The sequence below is a fragment of the Pithys albifrons genome, chromosome 8 (assembly GCF_047495875.1).
Source record: "Pithys albifrons albifrons isolate INPA30051 chromosome 8, PitAlb_v1, whole genome shotgun sequence".
NCBI classification, from domain to species: Eukaryota; Metazoa; Chordata; class Aves; order Passeriformes; family Thamnophilidae; genus Pithys; species Pithys albifrons.
In genome coordinates, this window is record NC_092465.1 from 14,563,428 (window position 1) to 14,589,646 (window position 26,219).

Consider the following 26,219-nt stretch of genomic DNA (forward strand, 5'->3'; position numbering starts at 1 on the left):
AAGAAAAAGGAGGAGGAGAAAAAAGAAGCACATTTTGCAGTCCTTGGAGTCAGACCAGAGAAGAAGGAGCACAGTTCTCACTGCTGACAAGTATTTGAGATAGTGGGGAGTTGGCTCAATGCATGGCTATCCATAAAGTTTGGCTCCAAGATAAAACTGGCTTTCTGATTGTGTTAAATAAGATGATGGGTGCCTTTGTGGTTCACATATTTGAACTGTGCTCAGGAGGATGACCAGTTTGAACCTCCTGGGTGACCTTTTGCAGGGGACATAGAAAAGGCCTGCTTTGTGTGGGAAGGGTGTGTCATGAAAAGCTAGTTTATTTAACAGTGCTATGTCCAGTAACAATACAACTGTAGAAGTACAGGGCTTTGCCAGAGCTGCTTTCCTTTCCAGAACTCTACACAGTATTGGCACACCTACACTACCTCCTGACACCCTGAAGGACAGAGACAGACAGATTGTCTCATTCAGAGGTAGCTTGGTTTCCTTTATTACACTCTTATATGGAACAGAATAGTCGTCTTCTCTCTCTAGTCCTCTTTTGTCTGTTCCTAAAAGGAGAATTTCTTTCTTGCTCCTTTTTTTTACCCTTTTCATCTTCTTCTTCAATATTACACAATTTCCTATTGTTTACTAAAATACCACATACTAAAATACATAAACTGCTATCATTTTTTATCTTGTTACTTTCTACAATACCATATGATTGTCTCCTCATATTAATGCACCAAACTATCCCTGATCCCTTTGATTGCCATATGTTTTGCCATCATAACATTTGCTAGTAACACCACATCCTTTTGAGAGCATTTTGGGAAAGTAACAACAAACAGGTTATTTTTGGTAAAAAACATTTTGTCACACACGGAAAGAAGAGGTTATACCACAAGAACAAATATTTCATGACTTCCAGGGGACACCAAACTGTTTGGAAGTTGCAGCCGCAGGCACAAGAAAACTCATGGCATCACACCAACACCCACAGCAGGATAGCCGAGAAAGCTGGTAGTTAATGACTCTGCAGCGAGAAACTTTTCTGACTTGGGCTCACACTGAGAAAAGCAGTTGTACTGAAATCATGGAATAAAGTAGAAAACAATACATCCTCCTACTCAACTGTTCTCATGGGGTAGTTTTTTAAGTATTCTGAACACTGGGTCAAAATCTTTTACTTGCAACTGAACTCTATCATTTTACAGCCGCAGAGATTTTGGCCCTCTCCTTCATGCAAGGATGGCTGACAATAAATCTAACACCTGATATCACTCTCAGTTACATAGTGATAAATCTGAAGTTTCTCCACTCTTTTGAGCTCAAAGTACCGAGCACACATCCAACAGGGTTATTCCATTTTTACAGTGAAATAACAGAAAATAAGCCATGCCTTGGTGCATTAAGAGCAGAAGTACCATAGAGCAAAAGGACTAATGCTGGACATAAATTATTTGGAATGTACAAATATAAGAGGCTAAAATCTCCATAGCCAAGGAGAGAAGAGTTAAGACACTCTACCTGGAACGGCAATCTATTTTCTTTTTCTGGTAGAAGCTTTCCTGGACCTGATATGTCAGCTACGGTCTGATATAAGTCTCCTTCTTCCCAATATGCTTCAAGTATATGGTTGCATGTCACTTTGCAGTCAGCCAGCCACTTGAAAATGTCACACTGATAGCTTGCTTGGTGACACCCTCCACCCTCTGTGCTCATGACTGAATGTGTAGGTCTCAAATCTACTTATATACACATAAAGGCAGAACCAAGAAGGTGGTTTACATTGAAATTCTTGAGCAGCACTACAACTTTGAGCTGCAGCAAGCTAATACAGATGGTTCCATCAGCCTGTGGCCTGTAGGGACAGCAGAAACATCACGATCATGTTGTTGGATACTCTGCCCTTTACAGGCCATACATTTTCACTGGTTGATTCACAGACTAATATCTTCAAGGCCACTTAGGCCACAGAAAGATATTGAACTAATAACTTCTGTTTGACTCATCAATCTTTCACAAGTTGTCTGAAAGATTTCAAGAACTAGAAAAATTCATCCTTTTTCTCAGTACTTTGTTCCAAATCCTGATTGCTAAAAAAATGTGTCTTTTTTATCACTTGCATTGTTACAGGGTAATTGCACAATTGTTAACCCTCATTCAAATTTACTCCACTGGATTCAAAACCTCTAGTACCTGATTTTTGCTTCCCATTGAGATACTTGCAAGCAATAATCATATTACCTCTGGATCTTCTTTCTGATAAGCTAATCAGATGTATTTCTGCAGCAAGGGCTTTGTATGAATCATAAACCAAATATACTTAAAGATATCTATCAACTATGCTTTCAAGATGGAAAAGAAACAGCTCTTCCATATTGCTTCTTCTTGTTCTCCAAATGTTGACAAGACCACAGAAGTTACCTCAAGCCACCAGTTTCCAGAAGAGGCTGTCAGTCGTGGGTTGTTTGTCACAGACTTACAAAGAACTACAGCTGATGAGGTGTTTTGTAGAAGTGAAAATACACATTTAGTTTCAAGGAGTAAAACAGCCTTCTGAGGGATTTCAGCCAGTATATGTAAGGGAGCCAAAGTCCCTGTACAGTCAATAGCGGAAAATTAAAGGACATCAAAAGGCAAGTTAGCATGCCTAAAAGATGTACTCCACTTCCCTCCTTCAACATGTAATCTCTGCTTCTCCATGGCGTGATCAGACCCTCTCACACTCAGTTGGTTCTCACATTGACCTCACAACTGGGAAACGGTGACAAAGACATCAGTTAAGAGTAAAGGGGACATGAAGTGAATTCTCATTGTGCTTCTGCATATTTTACAAGGAGAGACTATGCTGATAAAATTTTCAGTCTGATATAAGATTTTACGTGATTTATGTCAAACCTGTATGACTTCTAAATGGAGAAAAACTCTTTTTATCTCAACATAGTAGGTGTTTTTCTCTTTATATATAATATTTGCAGTGCAAGATGTTTCTAAATCTTTTTCCCCAGTGTTCAGAAAACTCAACATTTCCAACCTTTTCTGTCAGTACATTGTAGTTTATGTTCTGTTCCTCTAAGGAATCTAAATAATAGCTCTTTGCCAGAAAAGAGCAATTTTGCTATATCAGTTCACTAGCAGAGTACAGACAACTGCTAGAAATACAGAATCTCAGAATCATTAGGGTTGCAAGGGACCTCTGGAGATCTTCAAGTCACATACACCCTTCCAGGGCAGGGTAACCTAGAGCAGGTTACACAGGAACTTGTCCAGGTGGGTTTTGAATGTCTCCAAATAGGAAGGCTACAAGACCTCCCTGGACAGCTGTTCCAGTGCTCTGCCTCCTTCAGTGTAAAGTTCTTCCTCATGCTGAGGTGGAACTTCTCATGTTTTAGTTTATGGTCATTGCTCCTTGGTCTGTCACTGGACACCACTGAAGAAAGTCTGGTGCCATCCTCTTGGCACCCACCTTTGAGATACTTATATGTGTTAACGAGATCCCCTCTGAGTCTTCTCTTTAGACTAAACAAGCACAGCTCCCTCAGCTTGTCCTCATAAGAGAGGTGCTCCAGATCCCTTATCATCTATTGCTGCCCTCTGCTGGACCCTCTCCAGTAGCTCCTTTTCTTGTACTGGGGAGCCCAGAACTGGACACAGCACTCCAGATGGGACCTCACTACAGCCAAGGGGGAGGATCACATCCCTCGTCCTGCTGGCCACACTCTTCCCAACACACCCCAGGATACCATTGGCCCTCCTGGATGCAAGGGCATACTGCTGGCTCATGGTCAGCTTGTCATCCACCAAAACTCCTAAATCCTTCTCTGCGAGTTGCTCTCTAGTAGGTTGGTCCCCTGTATTGGTACTTGGGGTTGGTCCTCCCCAGGTGCAGTACCCTATGCTTACCCGTGTTGAACCTCATTACTCTTCCATCAGCTAGTAAGATTAACATATTAATAGAATTAATGGAACTCCCCACATGCCTTCCAAAATTTGAAAGGCATTGAAAAGCTGAATATAAGCATAAATAATCCGTGTGTGTGTTTGCAATTAATGTCCAGGTATTGCCCATGGCTATTCAATTTGTTACTGCATTGACTCCTAAGTCAATGTAACTTTAGTGGACATCACAGAAATACTAACTGATATGATAACTGAGTCACATTGCCCGTATATACACGCACAGCTACTTTGCTGGGAGGTACAGGTGGCTGGATGCAGCTGTAACACACTCAGTGTCTGGGCTGGACTAGCAGCAGGGCAGTTGTGCTGGATCACCAGTGATTTAGGAGAAGTTACATGCTAACAGCAGCAGAAGTGTATGGCAATATAAGAGAAAAATAACATTTTTTGGTGGATGTGTTTCTGATTTTTCAGGTGAATTGAACATTTTGAATACCTTAGAAGGACAAAACATCACCATAACAACTGTGTATCACAGTGGCTTTCATACATAGTCAAAATCCTGGTACTTTCTCCAGTGAGATCAGATACCAACAAGATGTTAACATCGTGTTTCATTTTACATTTCAGTTGAGATACTCTAAAATCAATCATTTCTATGAAAATTTGGGCCAAATCCTCTAGATATATTTACACTTTTTTTTACTGTCCTTTTTCCCACTGTAGTACTTGTACAGATATCAAATGTGTGATGCTTCAACCCAAAGATTAATTCTAGAACTTTGCAAATACTAAAGAAAAAAGTATTATTTAATGGTAGCTAGTGAAATACAGATATCTATTCCCAGTTCTAAACTTGAAAGAGCATGTTCTTAAAACAAATGTATGATAAATAGGGGGATAAATTATTAAGCATTTGCAATTACACTCCTTTAGTAGAAGTTAACAGTTTCATTTGAGAAAAAAATCATTTTATTAAAGCTTGTATATCTCCATCTCACTGTCAAAAACCATATCTAAAATTGTATTCTAAATATCTACTAACACAGTTCTAATACAGTAGCACTGAGTAAATTTGTGACTGCATTAAGGCTGAGAACAACCATTTTTTGCTGTTTTGCCCATGATGATAACTGATGAGTGACCCCTCCCTGCCCTCAACACATGAACCTTTCATTATATTTTCTCTCCCCCATCCAGCTGAGGAGGGCAATAATAGAGCAGCTTGGGTGGGCAGCTGGCACCCAGCCAGGGTCACCCCATCACAGCAGGACATTTCAGAGGACATGTGAGAATTCTTTTTTGAAGTTAAAAAAATTAAACAGGAGAAGATTATGGCAGGTGAAAATTCAAATTATGAAATTACAGAGTGTTAATTAACACAGAGTGTTTATTCATGCTACATAGTGCATGTAATCAGCTACACTTACTTAAATGAGGATTTGATTGCCCACTATTCCAAGGCATACCAGCACTTTTACATGGTAAAGACAGGGTCTGTCTGTTTGTAATTGCTAAGTACAAGCAGGATGGCTTGTGAGGAACATGAAGCAGTACCAGAATAGAAATAACAAATTTAAATATTCATAGAAAAGCTGCAATTTGTTTTATGTCTGGATCTCAACAAAGAAGAGCATTGTTTTTTTTCTTAGGGGGGAGAGATTATTGAATGTGATGTAGTTCATCGGAATTAATTTTAGCCACAGAATGAATCACCTTCTGGAAACCTTTATCTCCTCCTCTGACTCCAGAGGGTATGCAGTAGACTAGGAGAGATTATGTGACTAATATCTCAAATACTGAAGTTACATAAAATGACACTAATATCTTATCTTCAGAAAGTTTCTTCAATAAACTGACTCATTGTAGCATCTAATTCGGAAATTTAATTTGGGTGATATAGAGGAAGAGTCTATAGATGAATATTTATAGAAAGCCTTCAGTAATCAGAAGAATTTTTAAGCATGATTTCAACTTGTAAAAAGACTTATTCATGTGTCTAAAATTAAGATATTTTGTGTTTTCTTAAATATAGGTAGCCATAAGGGCATTCTTCAGTGCATCCCTTATATGAATTTGAGCTCCTCGAAACAAATCAGCATGTAGCACTGTGCTACACAGAATTGCTCCAGTTCTTATTTCAGTGTTTGAAAAAAATTACAAGATCCAGTGATCTTAGAGATTTCTGAACCTAGTTCTTTCCCAAAACTTCTGGGTATAAACCAAGTCCGTTCCTGAAATCTCCCTGTAACATTCTTTCAGCCTGACTTCACAGGCCAAAATTCACATTTATCTAACTCACACAGAAAAGATGTGTTTAGGTTATTCAGATATTTTCCCTGTAGTTATGTTTACTGTCCTGAATTATAACTTCCTGGGCAGCTCTTTGATTTAATAAGCAAGAAAACTATTTCCAAATACAGCATTGTGTATTTCACAGTGAGGTGTGTGTATATATATATATATCAGTAGAGCTTGCTTGTAGCTCATTTCAAGAAAGGAATAATCTCTATACACTCTCTCTCAGCATCTCATTTTTCCTTGCAGTTTAGTGCCTACTATGTCTAATAGGAACACTGAGATAATAAAAAGTAGATCTGCAAGAGTGTTGCAGAATTGACGGTTGAAATCTTCAACCACCTTCATACATGTCATTTAAATGAGGTTCAAGGAAGTCTGTGACATTGCATCCAGAGGGAAACACTTGGACACTGCATTAAACCAAAATAAAACTCAGTGTTGAATTCAGTCAGCAAAATCATTCATTGTGTGTCCCAGTGACCAATTCACTGTGAATGTGTTTCATAAGCTGTTGTGGTTGGGCTTTTTGCCATTCCAGCAGATGCAGTTCAAGATTTTTTTGCTTTGTTATGTTTTAGCAGCTGTATATTCTTCTCCTGCTGAACATCAAAAATCTTGAAGTAGTGCCAATCAGATACAGCTGAATTGACTTTACTGCAGTAAGAATAAAATGATCAGCATGCAATTTAGTATTAGAATAGGCCATTCTAAATTTTTACTCCCATCACAGCAGATAGTTAGATCCATTTTTATATAAAAACTTACTTAGAACAAATAAAAGGAACAGCCGATTAGCTGGTTTTAAGACCATATCCTATTTTCAGCTGGAATCATGGGGGAGTGGACTTCAGAAATACCTGTGTCCAGTGTGTTTAGTTACAATTCAGGAACTCTTTCTCTCCCACATCCTGTACAAAACTAGCAAAACAAACACAAACATCTTTAGACAAGTTGCAGAATAAAAGAAAAAACTATGCCAGTTTAAGGTAGCTTTAAAATAAAACCAATTCTGATCACATGGCTCATAAGAAAAATGAAGTTCAAACTTCCTTTGGGCTAATAATTTTGAGGAGTTATTTTGAAAGCAGTGATAGGAGCAGTGCTAAGCAACAAGGTCTTAGGGTCATCACACACATCCCCATGGTGCCCAAGCTTCACTGAATATAACTGTGACTTTACCACATGCCATCTTTGTGCTCAGGTAGTGAGTTGAAACACTAAACTCTGTACTAAAGGGTCTGTGATTTGGTAATTGTTCCAAGACTAAGCAAAAGTGAACACTTACCACATCAATGTGATGAGGAAGATATTTAACACAATTATTACAAAGTGGTTTATAAAAATTACCAGAACAGCATTAATTCAGTAGGTTAAGTACCTTTGTAAATAAATAAATTTATTCTGAAATCTTGTCAGTTGTGATTGACCAGAGCTACAGAAGAGAAGCCTGAGCTTTTTGCACTTACAGAAGAAAGTAATCTTAAGTTGATGCCTTTTTCTTTGGAGAGAAGTACATGCAAGCTAAAAATAAGAGCAAATACCTCAGTGTTATTATATTTCAGGAAATATCATCTGCCAATCTGGCTGGATCTGGTTGGCTAAGTATTGCTGCAAGATGGGAAGCAGACTCAGGAATGGACTTAAAGCACACATACTTATCCAACACCTTTGTTGGATGGAACCCAGTTGCTGCTTTTGTTGAAGCATTCACACTATGATTGGAAAGATCTCAGCTTTGGATATGTCCCATCTGTGCCTGATGCATCCAGTCTAGAAAAGGGTAGCAAAGAGGCTGAAGCCCTTGGTACAGTACAGGAGAACTTAGGATCCAACACTGCAGAATGCTCAGGCTGAGACAACCCCATTTTTCATGTCATACAAGGACAGTACAGGCAATGGGCAACCCACCTTTGAGAGGATTTTTACCTGCATTAACTAGCCATGAAAGCATAATTTAACCCTTGGGTAACAAAACACAGCAGGCTAAACAGTGATCAAGACTCTTGACTTTTAATTTTCTGGCCATTTTGGAGTTATGTAGCAATCTAGAAAAAGACAACTTACTGAAATTACGCTACAGTAATACAGTCTCATCTATGTAAACAAGAATGATGTCTTTCAGTCCCATGGAAGGTCTAACTACACCACATCCTCCAGGAACTATGACTTCCAGTGTTTAGTCCTGCTTTGTGTGAGCAAGTTTGTTTTAAATTTCAGCATGATTCACTTAATTTTATTTATCATTCAGTTCTTTCGTTATGTTATGTACCAAAGCCTGGTCTCAGATTTCTTGAAGTCAGCAAGAGCTGATACTGATTCACCCCCTCCATTGTCTACCCAGACTATGTTACTAGTGTTCCAAACATGCACTATCAAACAGCATGTCAACATCCTCTTGACTGCTCTGGAATATGAGCAGACGTGCTTTTCAGTGGTGTCAGACATTAGACTGGAGGGGAGGTGGGAGTCAGTGGCTCTAAGGCATTCTGTCTGATCTTCGGTCATCACAGCATTATAGATAGTCACAGAGGCTCTGCAATACACTGCCCACTGAGTTCTTGACCTTACACTTCTTCCCTCCATGGTGTCATTAAATGAACCACAGTTCCTGGAAAGCCAAGCACCAGGCTATAGGGAAGATGCACATTCTCCCTATCTTTCCTTTTCATAGAGAGATGGCATGTTTTGAGAAGGATTTGCATTGTAGTGACACTGGAGTTTCCCCCGAGTACTTTATAAACACAAATGGAAGATAATTTGGCCCACATAAACTGACAGAATAAGTGGGGGCCTTAAGTACAAACAGGCACATATTTAACTGCAAATAGTTGTGTGATAAGGCAAAGCAGGAGGCATGCTGTGTTCCAGGGACAGGCATATGTTCCAAAGATTCAAGTGGAAGTCAGAGGGATGGTAAAAATAAAGACATATGCCTGAGATATAAAGTAGGAAGGAGAGTAGAGTTCTTATCTCCAGGGTAAGTCCTTCTCTTTTGGCCTTATGTGAGGGTCAAGAACTTGTTCAATAACAATTGTTGTTATGACTGCAGACAGAAAATTCCTTCTCTGTGTTCCAAGTATTTCCCAATCTAGTTGCACTTAAGTTGCTGGCCACATAGGCACCACGTAAAACATGAGTTATACTAGCATCATAGTCCATCCTGGGTAATAAATTTACATTGATCCCTTTTGCACGGTCACAAAGGGTTTATTCTCCATGACACTACAACAGACCTGAGATGGTCCACCCAGGGGATGTGTATTCCATGGCCAGTATTCCTCACCCCCTCAGCACAAAAATAAATAAGAAATAGAAAGGAAACAAGAGGACTGAAGGCTGGGGGGAGACAAGGTAAAAAATAAATAGACTATTATTCCTTCCAGATGAGAGGAAGAAAATCAGTAGAAAATAGTATTTCATGGGATGCCCAGAGCCAAAGGCTTTCCTATAAATAATCCCTCCTTCAGGATTCGGTCTAGCTTCTGCTGCACCATAGTTATATCTCTGTTTGACCTGCATGAAGGTTTCAAAGTTTGCATCCTACCCAACTACATATAGCTCAGCAGCCTGGCATGTTTAAGACAGCTTGAATTGTGTAGTTAGAAAATGAGGTGAGAAAGCCAACACCACTTCCCATGCCAGCTGGCCAGGTGACCATGACACACGGCCTAGTGGGACACCTATGTCTCATCCATATGTGGCCATCATTATGGTCATGAGGCCCATCTTAAACTCACAACCAGGGAAGAGCCACTTCAACTGCTGCTTCATCCTCTCCTTAGATGTCAGTTGATGTATCCAAACACCTTCTCTGAGGCTTGTAGGGTGTGCAGGGTGGGCAACAAAGGATATTACCAAGAGTTTTCCACTCAGCCTCTTTCAATTTTGCCTCTGTTTTTACAGGCAGAGGTCACAGAATTTGCATTAAGTTTTGTCATGAAAATCCATCAAAGACAGGGATTTATAGCCTGATGTCCTGTTGTTGTAAGGCACAACTTCCTGAAGAGAGACTCTTTCCTTTGGTTTATTTATTTATTTTCCTTCGAGTGCAGCCTAAACCCTTCCTTCCTGTTGGGAACAACAGCTGCAGCACACGACATCAGCTTGCCAAGCCTGAATGACTGTGAAATATCATTTATCTTGGAGCAAGATAGTATCAAAGAGAAAACCATGTGGGCCTGACTATGCATTCATTACATAGCTGTGCTTAGGAGGAGTAGGATAAATTGCAGTATCAGAGGCAAAAGAGGTCCCATTTCTGAGCTGACACTCTGGGAACTGAAAGGACAGCCACATCAGAAAGCACTACTGAGACAGAAAGAGAATTTTGGTTTCCTTATTCAGAAAAGCACTCTGAGCTTTCAAAGGCTGAAGATGCAAAAGTATTCACCAGGGCAGGAGACCAATACTTCCGTAAGTTAATGGGAACATCATGGCCCCAAGAAGGTCAAGTAATTGGCTGATGAAAACCACAGATCTGAAACACACACTTCCTAGCATACCTATGTTATCCCACAGATCTGGTGAATTCTGTATGAATGTCACAGTCCTTAGATTAAAAATTGCTTTCAGCTACCCTTCTGTTATCTTCTCCCTTTACCAGAAGCAACTGCTATTTAAAGGTTAGGCAAGTGTTCAAACTCGAAATTAATGATTAATCATGTATATTGCCCGCCAACATTCCATTCCCATCTTTTGCTATAGGTTCCTTTGATGCCTTCAGTCCCCCAGGACCAGTTGGTTGAGTGCGTTGGGATGCTCTTTGTTTAGTACCCAGTCCCAGGCTACTCTGGAAGCATGCTGGACTGCATGGTGCTTCCCTTTTCAACATCACATATTTCCCATTATTGAAGAGTGGAAAAGGTCATGAAAGTCTCTTTAATGGCTCTGAGGGCAAACAACAGCCTTGGGAAATGGATCTCTGACTTCTGGGAATCCCAGCCTATGCAATAAGCAAAGAAAGAAGTCATAATAAAAGTGAAGATATCAAGGTGTTAAGGGGGACTTTTCCACACAGGTGTGGTTCTGCCAGAATCCTCCTATATAAACTTGGGTATAACTCTTCCAGTGATTTTGGTGGCAGGAGCGTAGCTTTATTAAGAACACAGGAAGTGTTCCACAGATGCAAAAGGGTTAAGCAGTAGGAGCTAGCCAGACTCAGTTTAGGGCAAATCGCTTGGATACATGCAAGCCATTTTGAGTAGTTTGCCACAAAGCTCCTGGGAAGGGTCTAGACTTCTGGCTTTAACATAATAATGCCACCAATACCACCATCATTCAGTGTTTCTGAAGCAGCTAAAGGAGTCTGTTCTCAACAGCAGTTCTGAAATTTCTCAGGCATTATAGAACCATATAGGGGTTTGCACTGGTTGACCTTAAAGATCATCTAATTACAACCCCTCTGCCATGGGCAGGGACACCTTCTACTAGACCAGGTTGCTCAAAGCCCACCCAACTTGTCCTTGACCAGGATGATGAAAGGTTTACAAGTAAAAACTTTGCATGACAGCAATTCTCATGCCATAAAACAGAAAGAACCAATTTTACCTGTGTGCATTGTGTTTCAAATACAGAACAAGCAGTAATCAATAACATCCACATCAGTACTTTCATAGAGAAGCTATCTAGTGTAAATGAATGTCATGCTGTAGATTTGAAGCAAAAGGAGCAATGTCAGGAGCTTTTCCTATTATTTCCCTCTCTTTGTTTTGTGCCTTGGTTTGCTCTATCTAAATGTTCCAGGGCTCTCTATCCCAAGCCCAGTGTGTGGAAATGCTGACCAAAGTAATTTACTGCATCCGTGCTCACAAACAAACTGTTATTTGCTGTTGGCATGTAAATAAGTCACTGTTCTTTCCCTGCTATAGCTGTTAGATAAATACTGTGGACCAAGTTCGCAGCATTGATTTCTTGTAGGAGGTCACTGAGATGATTTCACAGAAATATCCTGTGACAGTTTTGCAAAACAGGATGGTCTCAGCCTGAATTTCATGACTCTTGTTTTTTCCACTTCTATTCTGATGGTTAACGTGTTTTTGCTGTCACAGGCACGCAGTCTAATACATCGTGACTCACAGACACGAGGAAAATGGAAACTTTGTCCACTCACCTTAATGTCTAAGGCATGTGCATTAAAATTACTTGTAATTTGGTAATACCTAGAAGTTCTAGTCCATGTTGACTGCAGACTGACTGAGTATGCTCCCTTACTATAACTACATGCCACTGACTGCAGTACAGCATGCAGACAGCCAAACAGATAGCTTTAAATGGAAGCAATATAAACACAGGAGCTGGTAGCCTACCTAGCCCAGGCTGAAAAACCTGCTGTGGAGTATATTAACCTCTGCAGACAAATAAATTCATCTTATTTATAAATAATGCTGGCTAATAGATTAAAATAAAAATACCAGGACTGGGATGAAACGAGTTTTCTCATTTTTATTCTACTGATGGCAAAATTGGCAGAGATTAAATGCTTTGCCACACAAGAAGCCAGTGTCAGAGCCAGGACTGGAGTAGCCAGTCAGCCGTGCCTCAGACTGTGCTGCAGCCACAGGTTCCTCCATGTTTTGAGAACAGTGTAGATTTATGCTATATGCTGATGTAACTATTGTGACCCAATAAATGCCATTCTCAATTTTCACCTGTTAAAAGGACAGAATCAGATAGACTGTGAGTGTTAAGGTTTATGTTGGGCAATGAAAACTGAAACTCCTATTTTCAACCTCACCCACTGATGGCAGGCATTTTAGGGAGTCAGCAGCAAGTTTTGCACTTAAAGAAATAATATCAACATCAGTGGTTAGGAGTTTGGGAAGCGAATTTAATAGGTGTGTCTAGATTTGGCTAAGAATGAAAAGATTATTTTCTTTCCGCTGGTTTCTGGCTAATAAAAGCAAAGGGGTGGAATATATCCAACTTGCAAAACTTGAATACAGTTACTGCTATCTGCAAATGGGTGCCCCTCCCCGCTCATGTGAGCTACACAGGCAAAAGAGAATGACACATGTGCTGTTTCCTTTTCCAGTTGAAAAGGGGTCAGGAGCCAGGCAAGGAGAGCCTGAACAAGAGGAGCATTTTCCTGGGTTCTTCCAGCTGTTCTGTTCAATCCTGTCGTCAGTTCTGAGCAAGGAAGAGAGACTGTCAATACAAATAAGGCATTTTTCAAAGGCATAAATTATGAGTTCCCAAAACAATGCGACATCTCAACCACGTGAGTACCCTTACTCCCCCTCCTTACAATAAGAGTGGATTTATCAGTCTGTCGCTCTAGGAAAAGATTGTCTAACACGTTTCATATGGCGGGGGGGAAAAAGTACTCTTGAGACTAATCCTGAAGAAAAAAAGTTGTGAAGAAGCTGTTTTCTTTTTTTACTCTTTCTGTTTGTGTGTGCGTGTATGTGAGCGAAGGACTGAAACAGGCTCTGCAAACTCTGGCTCTTGAATAGGACTGAGCAAAGTTAGTAACATTTCCAGCTAAACCCTGGCTTAGAAAACTTTCATTTGAATGTTTTTCTCTCCCCACACTTTCAGGCATGAAAATGCAGAGCATTTTGAAAGTGTGCTGACACTTTTGTAAGATATTAATGGTGCTGCCCAACTTGCATTTAGTCTCAAGCTGTCTGTGTGTAACATGAGATGCAAGCCACAAACTGACAGCCTATATTTAAAGCCACAATGTGTTTCTGCTCCCGGAAATTTAGAAACACGGGCTTAAGGACAAGCATATTGGTTTCTCAGCAAGAGAGAGTACAGGAGGGCGAGTCCTCTGTTTGCGTAACTCAACATATTTCAGTTAATTTTAAAAGAGAGAATTTGGACTGAACAGTCAAGTGAACACAGAGGCTCAGCTGCTGAATGGCAATGTTCATTTTGGTACAGTATTAAAAAAAAGTGGAAGGAAAGGGGATGGATTATGATTTGATAAACTGAGAAACCTCTTGCATGTTTGGTGCTGCAATATATACATATTTTTTTCCATGGCTTTAGTGTGATCTTTCCCATTTACATTCAAGACACTACTTTTGCTTTATTTTTAATAAATAAACTGCCAGTAGCAGAATTGTTTATCATATCATTACATCAGTAATGAAGGCAGAATGTACAGACAGCACTGACAGGAGCAGCCTGTGATTCAAGGTTTGATCCAGATACTGCTGTAAGGATATTTGTTCTGTATGGCTGTAGACACTGCAATTATTTCCCAAACTCTGAATGAGGCGGGCTGATCCAGCACAATAGACACAGTAAATGGTATCTCTGGAATCCCAACCAGAAATTTCTATTTAGACTTTAGCTCTTTTTGCAAGTTCTAAATAACAAAAAGATTAGATGCTACCTTTATATTTTATTCCATTTCACTCCACAGTTTAGAATATTATAGTTTGTTTCCTGTTATTGATAGGAAAGAAACATGCAGGCTAATTCAGGATTCTGAGACTTTGGGTTTGGAAAAACTTTAGTAAATTATGGCCTTTGCTGCTCTCCAAACGTCCAGGATGGTGGTCATGACTCACAGAGGTGCAATCTCTGTATCTTTAGTGGCAGGCTTGGCCAAGTGGCACATCCAGGGCCAGCTGTATAGTCCTGAATACAATACACATCACTTCTCTAACAGCCCCAGGTTGTCAGAGGACCCCACAGAAGGTCCTAGAGGGGATCTGGATGAGGCGTTAATGCCCTGTGGGGCCTTTTGTCTATTCATAATGATAAAAGGCTGATGTATCAGATTCTCTTTTTTCCAGAATTAGGACAGGAATTCTCAACTTGAACTTTTTTAAGATCATATGATTGCCCATGAACAATTATTCTGTCTGAAATATAGTGACAATGTATTCTTTATTTGCACTCCTGATTTCCCCTGCTGATTCAGCAGAGTGCGCCTGTATTTTTTCTTAGTGTATCTTTGGTTGCTTTTTTTTATATATATGTTATATATATCAAATTTACAGTTTAAGAACAAAGTTAAATTAGAGGGAAGTCTGATAGTACCATATTCCTTTATAATGCAAGCTTGGTGCACTGTTTTTTTAATGGTTGAGGTTTTGAGGGAAGATCTTTAGGAAAAGGGTCTTATTTCCCAGTAAAATTCCTCAATTTTTTTCAGCAAACAAGACATTAAAAATACTGTATATTGACAGGCACTGCACAGCATGGACAGCAGATGTTTGCCAGAAAGACAGAGCAACTGGGAAAACAAAATTTGTTTCATAGCCACAGTGAAAATCTTTGAGATGGGTATGAAAATGCAGTAAAAAACCAGCAAAAGTCTTTGAGTATACTGAACATATTAATTCCTTGCTGAGTACCTGCAGTTGAGACCACAGAACAGCTGCCTACTGATGTAAATTGAACAGTGTTAAGTTACCTAATAGCTCATGTTCTTTGTTTATCTTCTTGTATTCACTCCTGGCTGATAAGAATTTTTATTCATTCTACAAATACAATATAAGCCTGGCAATCCAGGTGGGAGCAGAATAAAATATTCAGATTCAAAATATTCAACTTTGTAAATGTATTCTGGTTTTATATGGGGATGCCACACCTTGGGCATTTCCCATGCCCTGCTTAGATATCCCACCAGTCTGAGTATGCTCTCTGTACACATAACAGAGGCAGGAGAGACAGTAGTTCAGCCTGCTGATGTTAGACAGTAGGTATACATTTACTCTAATGTTCATTGTTACTGGACATTTGTGTGTGGCTGGAATAAAATAGAATACCTAAGAAAAAAAAGTTAAAGCCAAAAATGGAGTTTGGCTTGAATTTCATTGGCTCAGATTCAATATAATACTGTGCTGTAAATATATCTTCAATTTCTTTTTTTTTTTTGTTCTTTGATATCTTCTTCTTCTTCTTCTTCTTTGATCTTCTCCTTTCTTCTTCTGATTTAAAAGGGACCTAGCCTTACTGCAGGAATGTGATTTCTTGAGTTTTAAATGCATCACTTTTAAATGCATTGCTTTATGGTGATGCATTTGCTTCCTCCCGCCTCTGCTCAGATGTACAAGCAGTAGCTGCCTTACATACTGTGAAACCTTAGGAATTCCACAGGTTTGGCAATCTGTTCAGAAGACAGGCTTTTCCCTCTTCCTTTTAGACTGCAGTGATCTTACTTTGAGGCAATGGGACAGCCCAAATGGGATGAAGGACTCACACAATAAACATCACCGGGTCAAAGGTTCAGTCTGGGGAGTCAGTGATCTCTGCAAAGCTGTCTTTACAGGTGAAAGGTGTTCATCCCCTTGGAGAAGATGCTTTGTAACTTACGGGATCTAATCGGTACTTGGCATGCTGGGAACGTTTTATCTGAGACCTCATACTTCAAATGCCAGCTGTCAAAGGAATTAAGGAGAGCAGTTTGTGGAAGTTTCTCCTCATCATCTATCAGCAGACAAGGTCTTCCTTCTTGGTGGAGAGAAAGCCGTGTGATCTCTGCTATGCGGCAGAATTGGCCTGAAAGGAAAACAGGGAGCAAGGCTGGTCCTCAGCCCATGCCCCAGCTGCAGATGGAGGAAGAGGTTGAGGAATTGGGTGAAGCAAAGGCAGCCTTTTGAGCTGCATGCACCGTACCCGCCCTGGCAGCTGTCACCCAGCTGTAGCACAGGTACAAGCCCTAGCCTGGTTACGGGAGCAGACCCTGGTGCTGCCTCTGTACTACAAGCAGGAGGTCTCAGCTCCATCATGTCAAGCTTCTCCACCTGCCACAATAACAGTAGGGTTTCTGGGAAAATAAGTCAAGCACATGGGGTTTGTCCCCTCCAGAGAGGCTGAGAGCTTGGCAAAGGTAGCCCCCTGATAATGGCAGAGTGACTTAGAGCTGTGAATAGGGAGTCTGGTTCTGAGAACAGCCTTGCCTTATCTTTGACTCATAATGAGATATATTTTGGAGCTGCAAACTGGTTAGATGTTCTTGCAGCAATACCACTTACCTTTCCCACAAGGCCTCTGAAATACCTTGAATGAACCCTGTAGGCTTTTAATCATATTATTCACGCCTTGGCAATAGATGTGATTTCATTGCCCTTAATCAACAGAAGCACTTGCCTGTGACAGTAACTAATAAACAAAAATGGAGGCTATTGATTATGAAATTTGATCATCACTGTTAAATCTGTGAGCATTTATAAGCAAGGAAACCTACAGCATATAATAGCCTCTCAGTTTTAGCACAGAAGTCTGAAAACATGTCCCACAAGCATTTATGTAAATTGAATGTCTCTGCTTGTATGTTTCCCACCATTGTGCATATGAATTGGAAAATTTGGCTTTATACCCCAGGGCTCTCCTGACACCCTCATTGCCTGACTTGTTGATGTGAAAGCCTGGGAATTGAAAAGCTCAGAATGTACCTGAAATTTCAGTAATTAACAGCAGAAATGTTGGCAAACTGCTGAGCTGGAGAGAATAAAGCAAATGTCGACCCAAATAGGAGTCTGCTGTTTCAGAATACACAATTGTCATCATTTCTGGGCTTTTCACAACATTAAAAACTAAAATTTAAAAAAAAAATACACAGTAGATGTCAAAGACTCAAGTTATGGCATGTTATGTGCTTAAACCTATTAATATTACAGAATTATGCAGTGTCTGCATCTCATTGCTGATACTGCTGTACCTTTCTTTCTAGGCTCTTGTGGAACATACCACGTATTCACCACTGTTCAAATGACTGAGTCCAATCAGCAAAGTCCTTTGTAAAACAGGCTTTCAGGACTGCATTCTCTAATGAAAGTCTGTTTGTGTGTCTGCTCTATGGAGTGCCTGTCTCTATTGTTGGGGAGGGATTAGTATTCCTATAACATAGAGAAATTCAAGCCAACAGAGGGATCTGATTGTGCTAGGTGCTATACGGGCACCTCTTCTTCAAAAGGCTGGTAGGCTACAGAAAAAGGAGAGATTACAGGTAGCAGAGAAATGACTGCTTTCCATGGACACTGCAAGTGAGACAGCTTTTGGCTTTGGGAAGGAATTTATGGCAGCCAGGAGGTAGAAGTAGATTCCAGTGAAACCACTGGAGCAACAACTTTTTGCTTCCTACTCCCCAGTTTCGTAATGCATGCTTAGGAAAAAAATGAATGCTCAGAAGTCATTCAGAAACTGGCCTATTAGTTTCCCACAGAAAGGTCAGAAACCTTTTAAAAACAGCATTTGGCATAAGTAGGATCTTTGTTCACAATTTTTTACTTCACAGACAAGTTGTAGAAAATTCATGAAAAACTGGGGACACCCAGATGCCACAGTGACAAGAATATATGAACACCTTAGGTGGGCAAGTATTTGGACTGCTGACAATGTTTTGTTTACTTCTGAAAGACTTACATTCCTAAATCGAACTAATTTGAAAGTGATACCCCAGTAAGGAGTTGATGAAAAATTCACCAGCTTCTAAGCATTCTAAAAAGTTACTTGAATGAACAAAAATGGCACTTGGAGAAATCAGGTTTGGTTTGCCAACAATTTATGAACATGAATGGAGAAAAGGACTGTCTTCTCTGGATAATTTATTTGTAACTGGTAACTCAACAGCATCAAGTAACGATAGGGTAGTGTTGTAACAACAGACATGCAGCTCATAATTTGTAGCTGAAATAAGGTCTGTACTCCTCTGTTTCTCCAAGAGTCAGCATGATCTAATTCACACCAGATTCCTATCTCTGCTATGTTAGCTCAGAAATCAAATGTACTGGCTAGGCTGTGCTGCTCCCTTATTGCAGAAATGAGACATCTGGCTAAGTGATTTTCCTCTTAATTAATCATCTCATGTGCAAAGGAGGCCAGTTTCTCATATCTTGTCTCTTCTGACATATGTTGCACCACAGGGTTCTTCCTGATGAAGCAGAAAACTTCAATAAAATCTCAATGGGTTAAACTTGTTCTGCTGCATTGGGGTTTTAAAGTGATTTTTTTTCCTTTCCTCTGCTTCCCTTTTTCATCTTAAGAGAAAAAAACCAAATTCAGTTATTTCATGAGGGTCTACCTCTTTCTTCTTGAGATAAGCCCTGAAATGGAGTTAAGCTTTTTATCAGTAAGTTGCAGGGGGGCTTTTGAACACACCCTGAGACAGTTCCATGTTATTGTGAGTGATAAATGCCTGTTTAACTGGGGACTGCATGTTTAAAATATCTAGTTTTATGAGGCAGTCCACACAATAAAGAGCATGTGTGGCAAGGTCACAACAATCCAGAATCAGACATCAAGTCCTTATATATTTGTAGGTATTTAGAGTTGCAAAGGCTATTTCCTAACACCAAATCTAGAAAAACAATTTGACTTCTGTATATATCCACATATATACACACACAGAGTGTATATATGCTGCACTGTACATTTGTATGCATACATATACAAAGACATACAGATGTATACACACTACCCTTTCCACTACTTATATGGCTTTTAACTAGTCACTCTTCTGGGAATGGAGCACTTTATTTCCCTGACCACATCTCTATTCATAGACCAACACCCACAAGTTCATGTTTCCCTTTTCAGATGATAGATACCTTCAAAGTAGCAGAAAAAATGACTGGAATTTTGAAGGCTTAACAGAGGCATAAACTCATTAACAAGAAAGAACAAATGAGGATGATTTGGGCTATATGGAAAAAGTTGGAAAACATAACAAAATATCCTTTTTTAAATGATCTAGTCATATAGACATTAGCCATATACAGACTGTCCCTTGCAGGTCTCAGAGTCAGGTGTCTTTACTGACCATTTGAATATACAGCCAGAGCCTAGCAGCTCGCAGTGATATAGACAGTGAATCACTCTGTGGGTTGAATTTAAGAATCTACAGTATTTGCCTGAATCCATTGAGGAGACTATTACAGGACCCATGTCTACATATTAACAAAGATCCAGAGAAATGCAATGATAATGACTTAAGAAACAAGTAAGAAGTAGATGTTCCATATGAATCAAAGTATTTAAAAGGGAAGAACCCCTTTTACAGATTAGTAAAGGCCAAGTCTGCACTCTTCTTCAGGCAGTGAATCGTGAAAGTTTAAGCACACAAGAGATTTGGTCAGGTTTCTGTTTCTCTTGTAGCTCACCTGTGCAGGGAGAATTTCGTAATTGAATCTTTAGGGCAGTGTTCTAGAAACTCTGATCATATTAGTATATTCATACTGAAATAAAAGTTATTCCTTAAAGAATAGCTACCCTTCTTTGGAAAGAGAATACTTATTCAAAAATCAATTCAAGCATATTACATAATTCTGTGTTCACTTCAAATAGTTATGAGAAAATTAACTTATACTAGAATAGCTTTCACAAAATTTTTACTACAGCTTTAATTTTTTTTCTTTTGTAGGCAAATTTCTTTCTACACGATAAGCTTATTTTCTTTGAAAAATATATTTAATATGAAAAAAGCAAGATTCATCTAGTCTGCTCATTGGATGTTTCAAAAATTTCAGTCACTTAAAAAGGGATGAAAAATCAGCTCTTAATGGCTGCTTTAGCTAAACCAAATAATCCTTAGGTAAAACAAACAGCCTGCAAATCACTTAACCACGGGTGATTAAAAAATGTATGAATGAGCAGAAGGAAAAAATATATCTAGTGGATTGTGAAGAGTTACCATAAAAATGTAGTCATCCAAGAATGCAGGAAATGTACATTTTCAAAAATTCTAGTGTTTAAAATGTCACACTGGATTTTTATATTTTATTTCTGTCTCATGGAATATATTGTTGAATTCTGCTTTCAAGATTTTCTTAACATGTATTAGGGCTAGAAATTTGCCAATTTTTTATGAAATTACTTTTTCAGTTGAATCTGTTATTTCCTGAAGCATTTATAACCAGCACTCTTGAGCTGGCAGAGGTTGTTCTTCTAAATATCAGTGGTTCATTCAAGTGTCATGAGCACAGTCCCCTCCCTATCCAATAATGAAAGTAGAAAATTAAATCCTTGATGTATCTGTGATTTTTCTCACACCTTTTCTCTCATGTTGTCTAGTTCAGATATCCTCTGCACCTCCTCATCCTTCCTGTCTGTCCCTTTCTTAGCCCACAGGTAAATGCTCATATCTGAACACAGGAGACACACAGATCCCAGTTGTTAAATGTCATTTCCTCTCTCATTTCAAGGACCTTCCATAGTCCTGCCAGTGGGAAGAAAGAAAAGAACAGGCAAGGAAGACATAAATCTTTTCCTGTTGCCCTCTGGGCTGAGGCTTTGTTTCCTTTGGGAGTTGCCTCCCTCTTTCACTTCCTCTCCATCTTCTCTTCTCTATTAATTAATGTTTTCTCTCTCATCTTCACAGCTTGCAAAGAAACACAACCTCCCCTCTCCAGATCTTTCCTGTCATGACATAAGTATTCTTATTTACAACCTGGGACCTGCTATTTACATTCTGGATCACACAATTGGGACAGTTGATTATTGTCTGTCTGTCTGAATCTCCATAATTATGTCAGTGGACTTTGATTTTTGGACTCTATTGCACAGAAATCTAGTTTTCCCCTCACTGAATTAGTAGGGGCTATTTTTAGTTTACAGAAGCCTATACTGCCAGTTACTAATGGCAATTAAGCCTTTGGTGGAAAGAGGGGCATATAGACAGGATTAGGTTGCGTTTCTACAGAAAACCCTGCCTAAGGTGCTGAGCACACCAGGGTAAAAAAACCTGCAACTGAGAATCAAGTTCCAGCTTCCCTTTTCCTTTATGAAAGGGGGAAGTCATGTTTTTTACATTCTATTTCAAAACTCAGTACTCTCCATGCCGTTGCTTTTCTTATTACTCATCCTATTCCTGCTCCAATTATTAAGAAGAGTGTAGGGAATAGCCTCTGCTAACATCAACCCAGTCAAGAACACCACCAGGTCAGGAAGGAGAAGGGCAGGTTGGATGGGGCTTTGAGCAACATGGCCTAGTAGAAAATGTCACTGACTGTGGGGATGTGGTTGGAAACAGATGATGTTCCAAGCCAACCCATTCTATGATTATATGATTCAAAGGGTGCTTTGTAGGTCCTTCTCATGAAGGTTGCCTCCCTACCAGGAAAAACCATTTTTTCTGAAACTTTGCTGATTGCCTTTGGCACTTTACCATCTCCCATTGAAAGTTGTCTTCTCTTTCCTACCTAGACGTCAAGAATTGGCTAGTGATTTATCATTGTTTTAAAAAAGCAAAATCACCTTATATCTCACTTTTTGTAGAGCTGTATGGATGTGGCTTCTCTGCTGTGCTGCTTACTTGCCCACGCACCTCACCATATCTTCCCAGTAAATGCTCCCTCTTTCTCAAATTAATCATCCTGCACCCTGACCCAAGAACCCAGATCTGATATCTACTCACTGTGAAGGCAACAACTGAAATTACTTCAGGTCCAAGCCATTACCACAAAGGCAATGGTGTGTGATGATTTGGCATGGCAAGAGATGGAAAAGATGGGGTTGCATAGTCCCAGAAAGAAGATGTTTTTCTCATAGCCTTGAGCCTTAGCTGAGTCTGTCCTGTTTCCAGCTCTCCAATTAATGTCTCCTTGCTACTCATGATTAATAGCAAGCTCTTACCAGCTTTCCTCTAACATCCTTCCCATTCCCTCTTCATAAAATACAGTCTCCCTCATTGCAAATTGTATCCTTTTGCTTTGATTAGTCTTTAAATTTCTTTGGACACAAACCTTCTCTCCTTCCATCTCTTTTGTAAACAAAGATCACCAAACAATTACTTGACACTTTGTTGCTCATGATAAGGGGCACTGACCACATCTGTCTTCCCATGTTACCTTATCAAGTTGCTGACTCTGGACGGAGATTTAGGCCTCCTAATGCATAAAGATAACAACCTTAGGCATGACATCAATTGGAAAAGCATATCAAGGTAGAAGGACTTTCAGGTTTTCTCCTTGAAAATATTTTTCCCCTAAATATATTTATTTGTATTCTCTCTGACATTCTCTAGACTGTGGAGATCAAAGCAATCTGGAAATCCAGCTGAGTTTTTTAAGTGTATTAAAGGTAGCGTGTTTTAAAGCCACATGCCTGAACATTTAAGCATCACTGAAGAAATTAAGTAGTAGGTGGTAATACATGTAAACCTGATTGTTCTAATCTTTGTACTTCTCAATTTTTCAAAGCCTAACTGTGCTGCAAAAAGTCAAAATAAGGGATGCTGTGTGCACATGCAGATACATAGGAGAGCTTAAAACCCAAGGGCACCAGCCAGCTTTGAGTTCTACGTTTCAGACACTTTTCTGATCTTGTAAGTAATTTACAGCAATAGGGACGTGGATTTACCAGAATTATGTGGAACCTTGCAAATCTAAGCAGGGAGTAAGTGCTTCTTGGGAGACTGGAATACAGAAATGCAATTCTCTGCTGCACTTTTTTTTTTGCCGAGGTAAAGAGTATAAAATGCCATCCACTACAAAGTAGTGGCATTTTGTAAATGACTGCATATTGTGAATATATATATGTATAGCCAGACTTTAATGCTCCTCACTTAGCAACTGAGACATTATGGAAATATTTTCAGGTAGTTTCAGAGAGTCAAAGTGAGACAAAATGAGACTATTTTTCTTTTTATTACTCCTAAGGAAATGGGAACATACTGAGAAGAAGTATCCACCAGATCTAACCCAATTCCTACCATAAGTTTTGGTGCATGTTTTCTGAGCAGCTCTAGCTGTAAACAGAAAGTTTCATCATCTGAGACCACCTGAGGTCCTCGCATGTAAAAAAAAGACTTGACCATTTCTGTTTCCTTCCTGTTCCTGCAGAGCTTCTCAAGAAATGCCTTACTTACTGCAAGTTATCCTTGCATTACCAAAAGCAGTGCTGTTGAGATACTTGTATCATGGAATTTGAGATTGTTCATATTGATTTTATTGGACTTTGTGTCAGAATTTGCTGATTTCAGATCCTAAATTTTTAATATTACTCTGCTTCAAATGCCTTGATTTAGCTTACAGCAGCTTCATCTACTATCACCACATACTTTAATGAAAGCAAAGTAGTTTATCAGTGATAATTAGAGATCTAGTAGAAAACACTATTGAAGACAGGGTAGTGGGAAGCAAATAGAAATAAGCTGGTCCTATATGATCCCCAAGAAGAATATTTCCAGCTGATTCAAGGTTCATGCACATTGAGAAAAGATGTCTGTGGCTCCTGAGCTCATTCTTCTTCTCATGGATTAATGATCCATAAGGGACTCCTTGTACCAAGGAGGAGTAAATCATCTCTTCTGCTTTTGGCAAGCAGGAACATAACTAGGGAGATAAATGCTTTTACATTTCTCTGAACTTTGCTGTTGCTGCTTAGTAAAAGATTTCCCATTCTGGAATCCATTAAAATCTGTGAATCTCAGACAAAGACTCTTCCTCCTCCCACATTCTGTGTGAGATGCCTAATCTCTGCATCTGGGGACATAACCACTTGTGAGCTGGAAACAGAGCATGAGCTGAGCCCTTCTGTTCTTGCAGTGCCTTCTCTGATTTCCTTCCCTTGCAAAGAATGAAACCTTTCATTTCAATGGCATCTGACTTGTATCAGAAGGTTCATGACTGCAGTAACAATGGGGTAGCAGAGAGGGATGAAGCTGTTTAAAATGTGTCATTGCTAAATAAGTTAAGATCAGCTTTGAACACAGGGGAGAAACCAAGAGAAGGTACCACTGCATGATACTGGTTTTAAGAATAAAAAAATGCTGCCTGGACTTTTCTCCACTACTCCTCTCCATGTCTTGCATTCCCTTTAAGTTAAAGGTCATGCCTTCTTTCTGGGGCTGCTACAAGCCTTCCACAGACAGGAAGCATATCCTATGTCCTGTTTTCTCTAGAGGCCAGTAGCAGAGCAGATGGGAGCATAAATTCCACATTGCTGCTTCCACTGTGCTGTTTTTAAGCAACCTGAGTACTGAATCACTGAGAAAATCTCCCTCCCTCAAACATGGCACAGCCCCAGGGCCTTGCAAAACCTGGTAGCTGCTGGAGATGGCCAGAAAGGAAAATACAAGCTACTCTGGAGGTCTGGATGCCTATTTTTGTCAGAGGTGAAATGGCAGCAGTCATTGGCGGGGAGTGGGAAGCACAGTTTTGTAATTAAAGACTGTGTCTGTGACTTATTCCAGAGGAGAGGGTGTATTTCCTCATTGAATGAGAAAAAGAGGATTGAAAACTGGAACATGTAGCACATACCATTTTCCACCTGAATGATTTTCTTCACAGCTCACACCTGAGAAGACACCCTTAAGCCCTAGGGAATCAACAGTCCACCCCAAGTCAAGCCCTGATGCCTGCACAAAGAGCAAGGTCTGGGAGTTGCTGGTGGCAAGGGAAATCTAGTGGAGAAATACCGATAAACGTGGGTGTTCAGCTTTGCAATTGATTTTGTTTTCCACCATTTGGCACTTCAAGGTAACAGCTTGCTGTCTGTGGACATGTGCATCCATATCCCTAAGAGGATAATTCCCTCCAGCTCCCCTGGCCCTCCCCCTGCCCCTCCACTAAACATATCCTGGATAAGTGGAGATGTAGCAAGAAATGCAAACTCAGTCCCTTGACAGGAGCAAAGCCATGGCATGCCAGCTGTGGCCAAGGGCCGTATGTCTCTCCAGACTTCCACGGCCACACATATCTGTCTTTTCTATTCCCCATCCTTGATGCAATATTTCCAATCCATCTTCTAGCTAACAGGATTTGATCCTGAGTTTTCCCATCCTTTTTTTCACTGCCAGTGCACAATGAAGGGATGTTGTGACATAACCAGAGCTGGCTGCATGTCTCCCTTGGTCCTCACCAGCTGTCTGTTAGGTTATACCAATATTAAGGAGAAGAGACTTTCCCAGGGACACTGCCACCTCTTCCCATCCTCTGCAGAATCCATGACAAGTGATCACCAACCTGGGTTTGATCCTTATGGTACTGGATTTTCTTGGCTAAACAGGACTTAAAATCTTTTTCAGCTCTGTCCATGAAAGTGCTATACTGAGCATGGAACTGCTGGTCCATCTTACCCTTTAGAGCCCACAGCAGATGCTTAATGGACAGTTAAAGCACAGGGCAACC

General features: G+C 39.9%; 1 protein-coding gene across 1 annotated transcript in view; it reads left to right on the forward strand.

The window, feature by feature from the left end:
- Positions 1 to 13,147: 13,147 nt before the first annotated feature.
- Positions 13,148 to 26,219, forward strand: part of GYPC (glycophorin C (Gerbich blood group)) — a 36,484-nt gene continuing 23,412 nt past the window's right edge. The window contains exon 1 of the mRNA XM_071562508.1: positions 13,148 to 13,408. Coding sequence (XP_071418609.1) covers positions 13,375 to 13,408 — 34 coding nt within the window. The 5' untranslated portion in view covers positions 13,148 to 13,374. The remainder of the gene's footprint in view (positions 13,409 to 26,219) is intronic.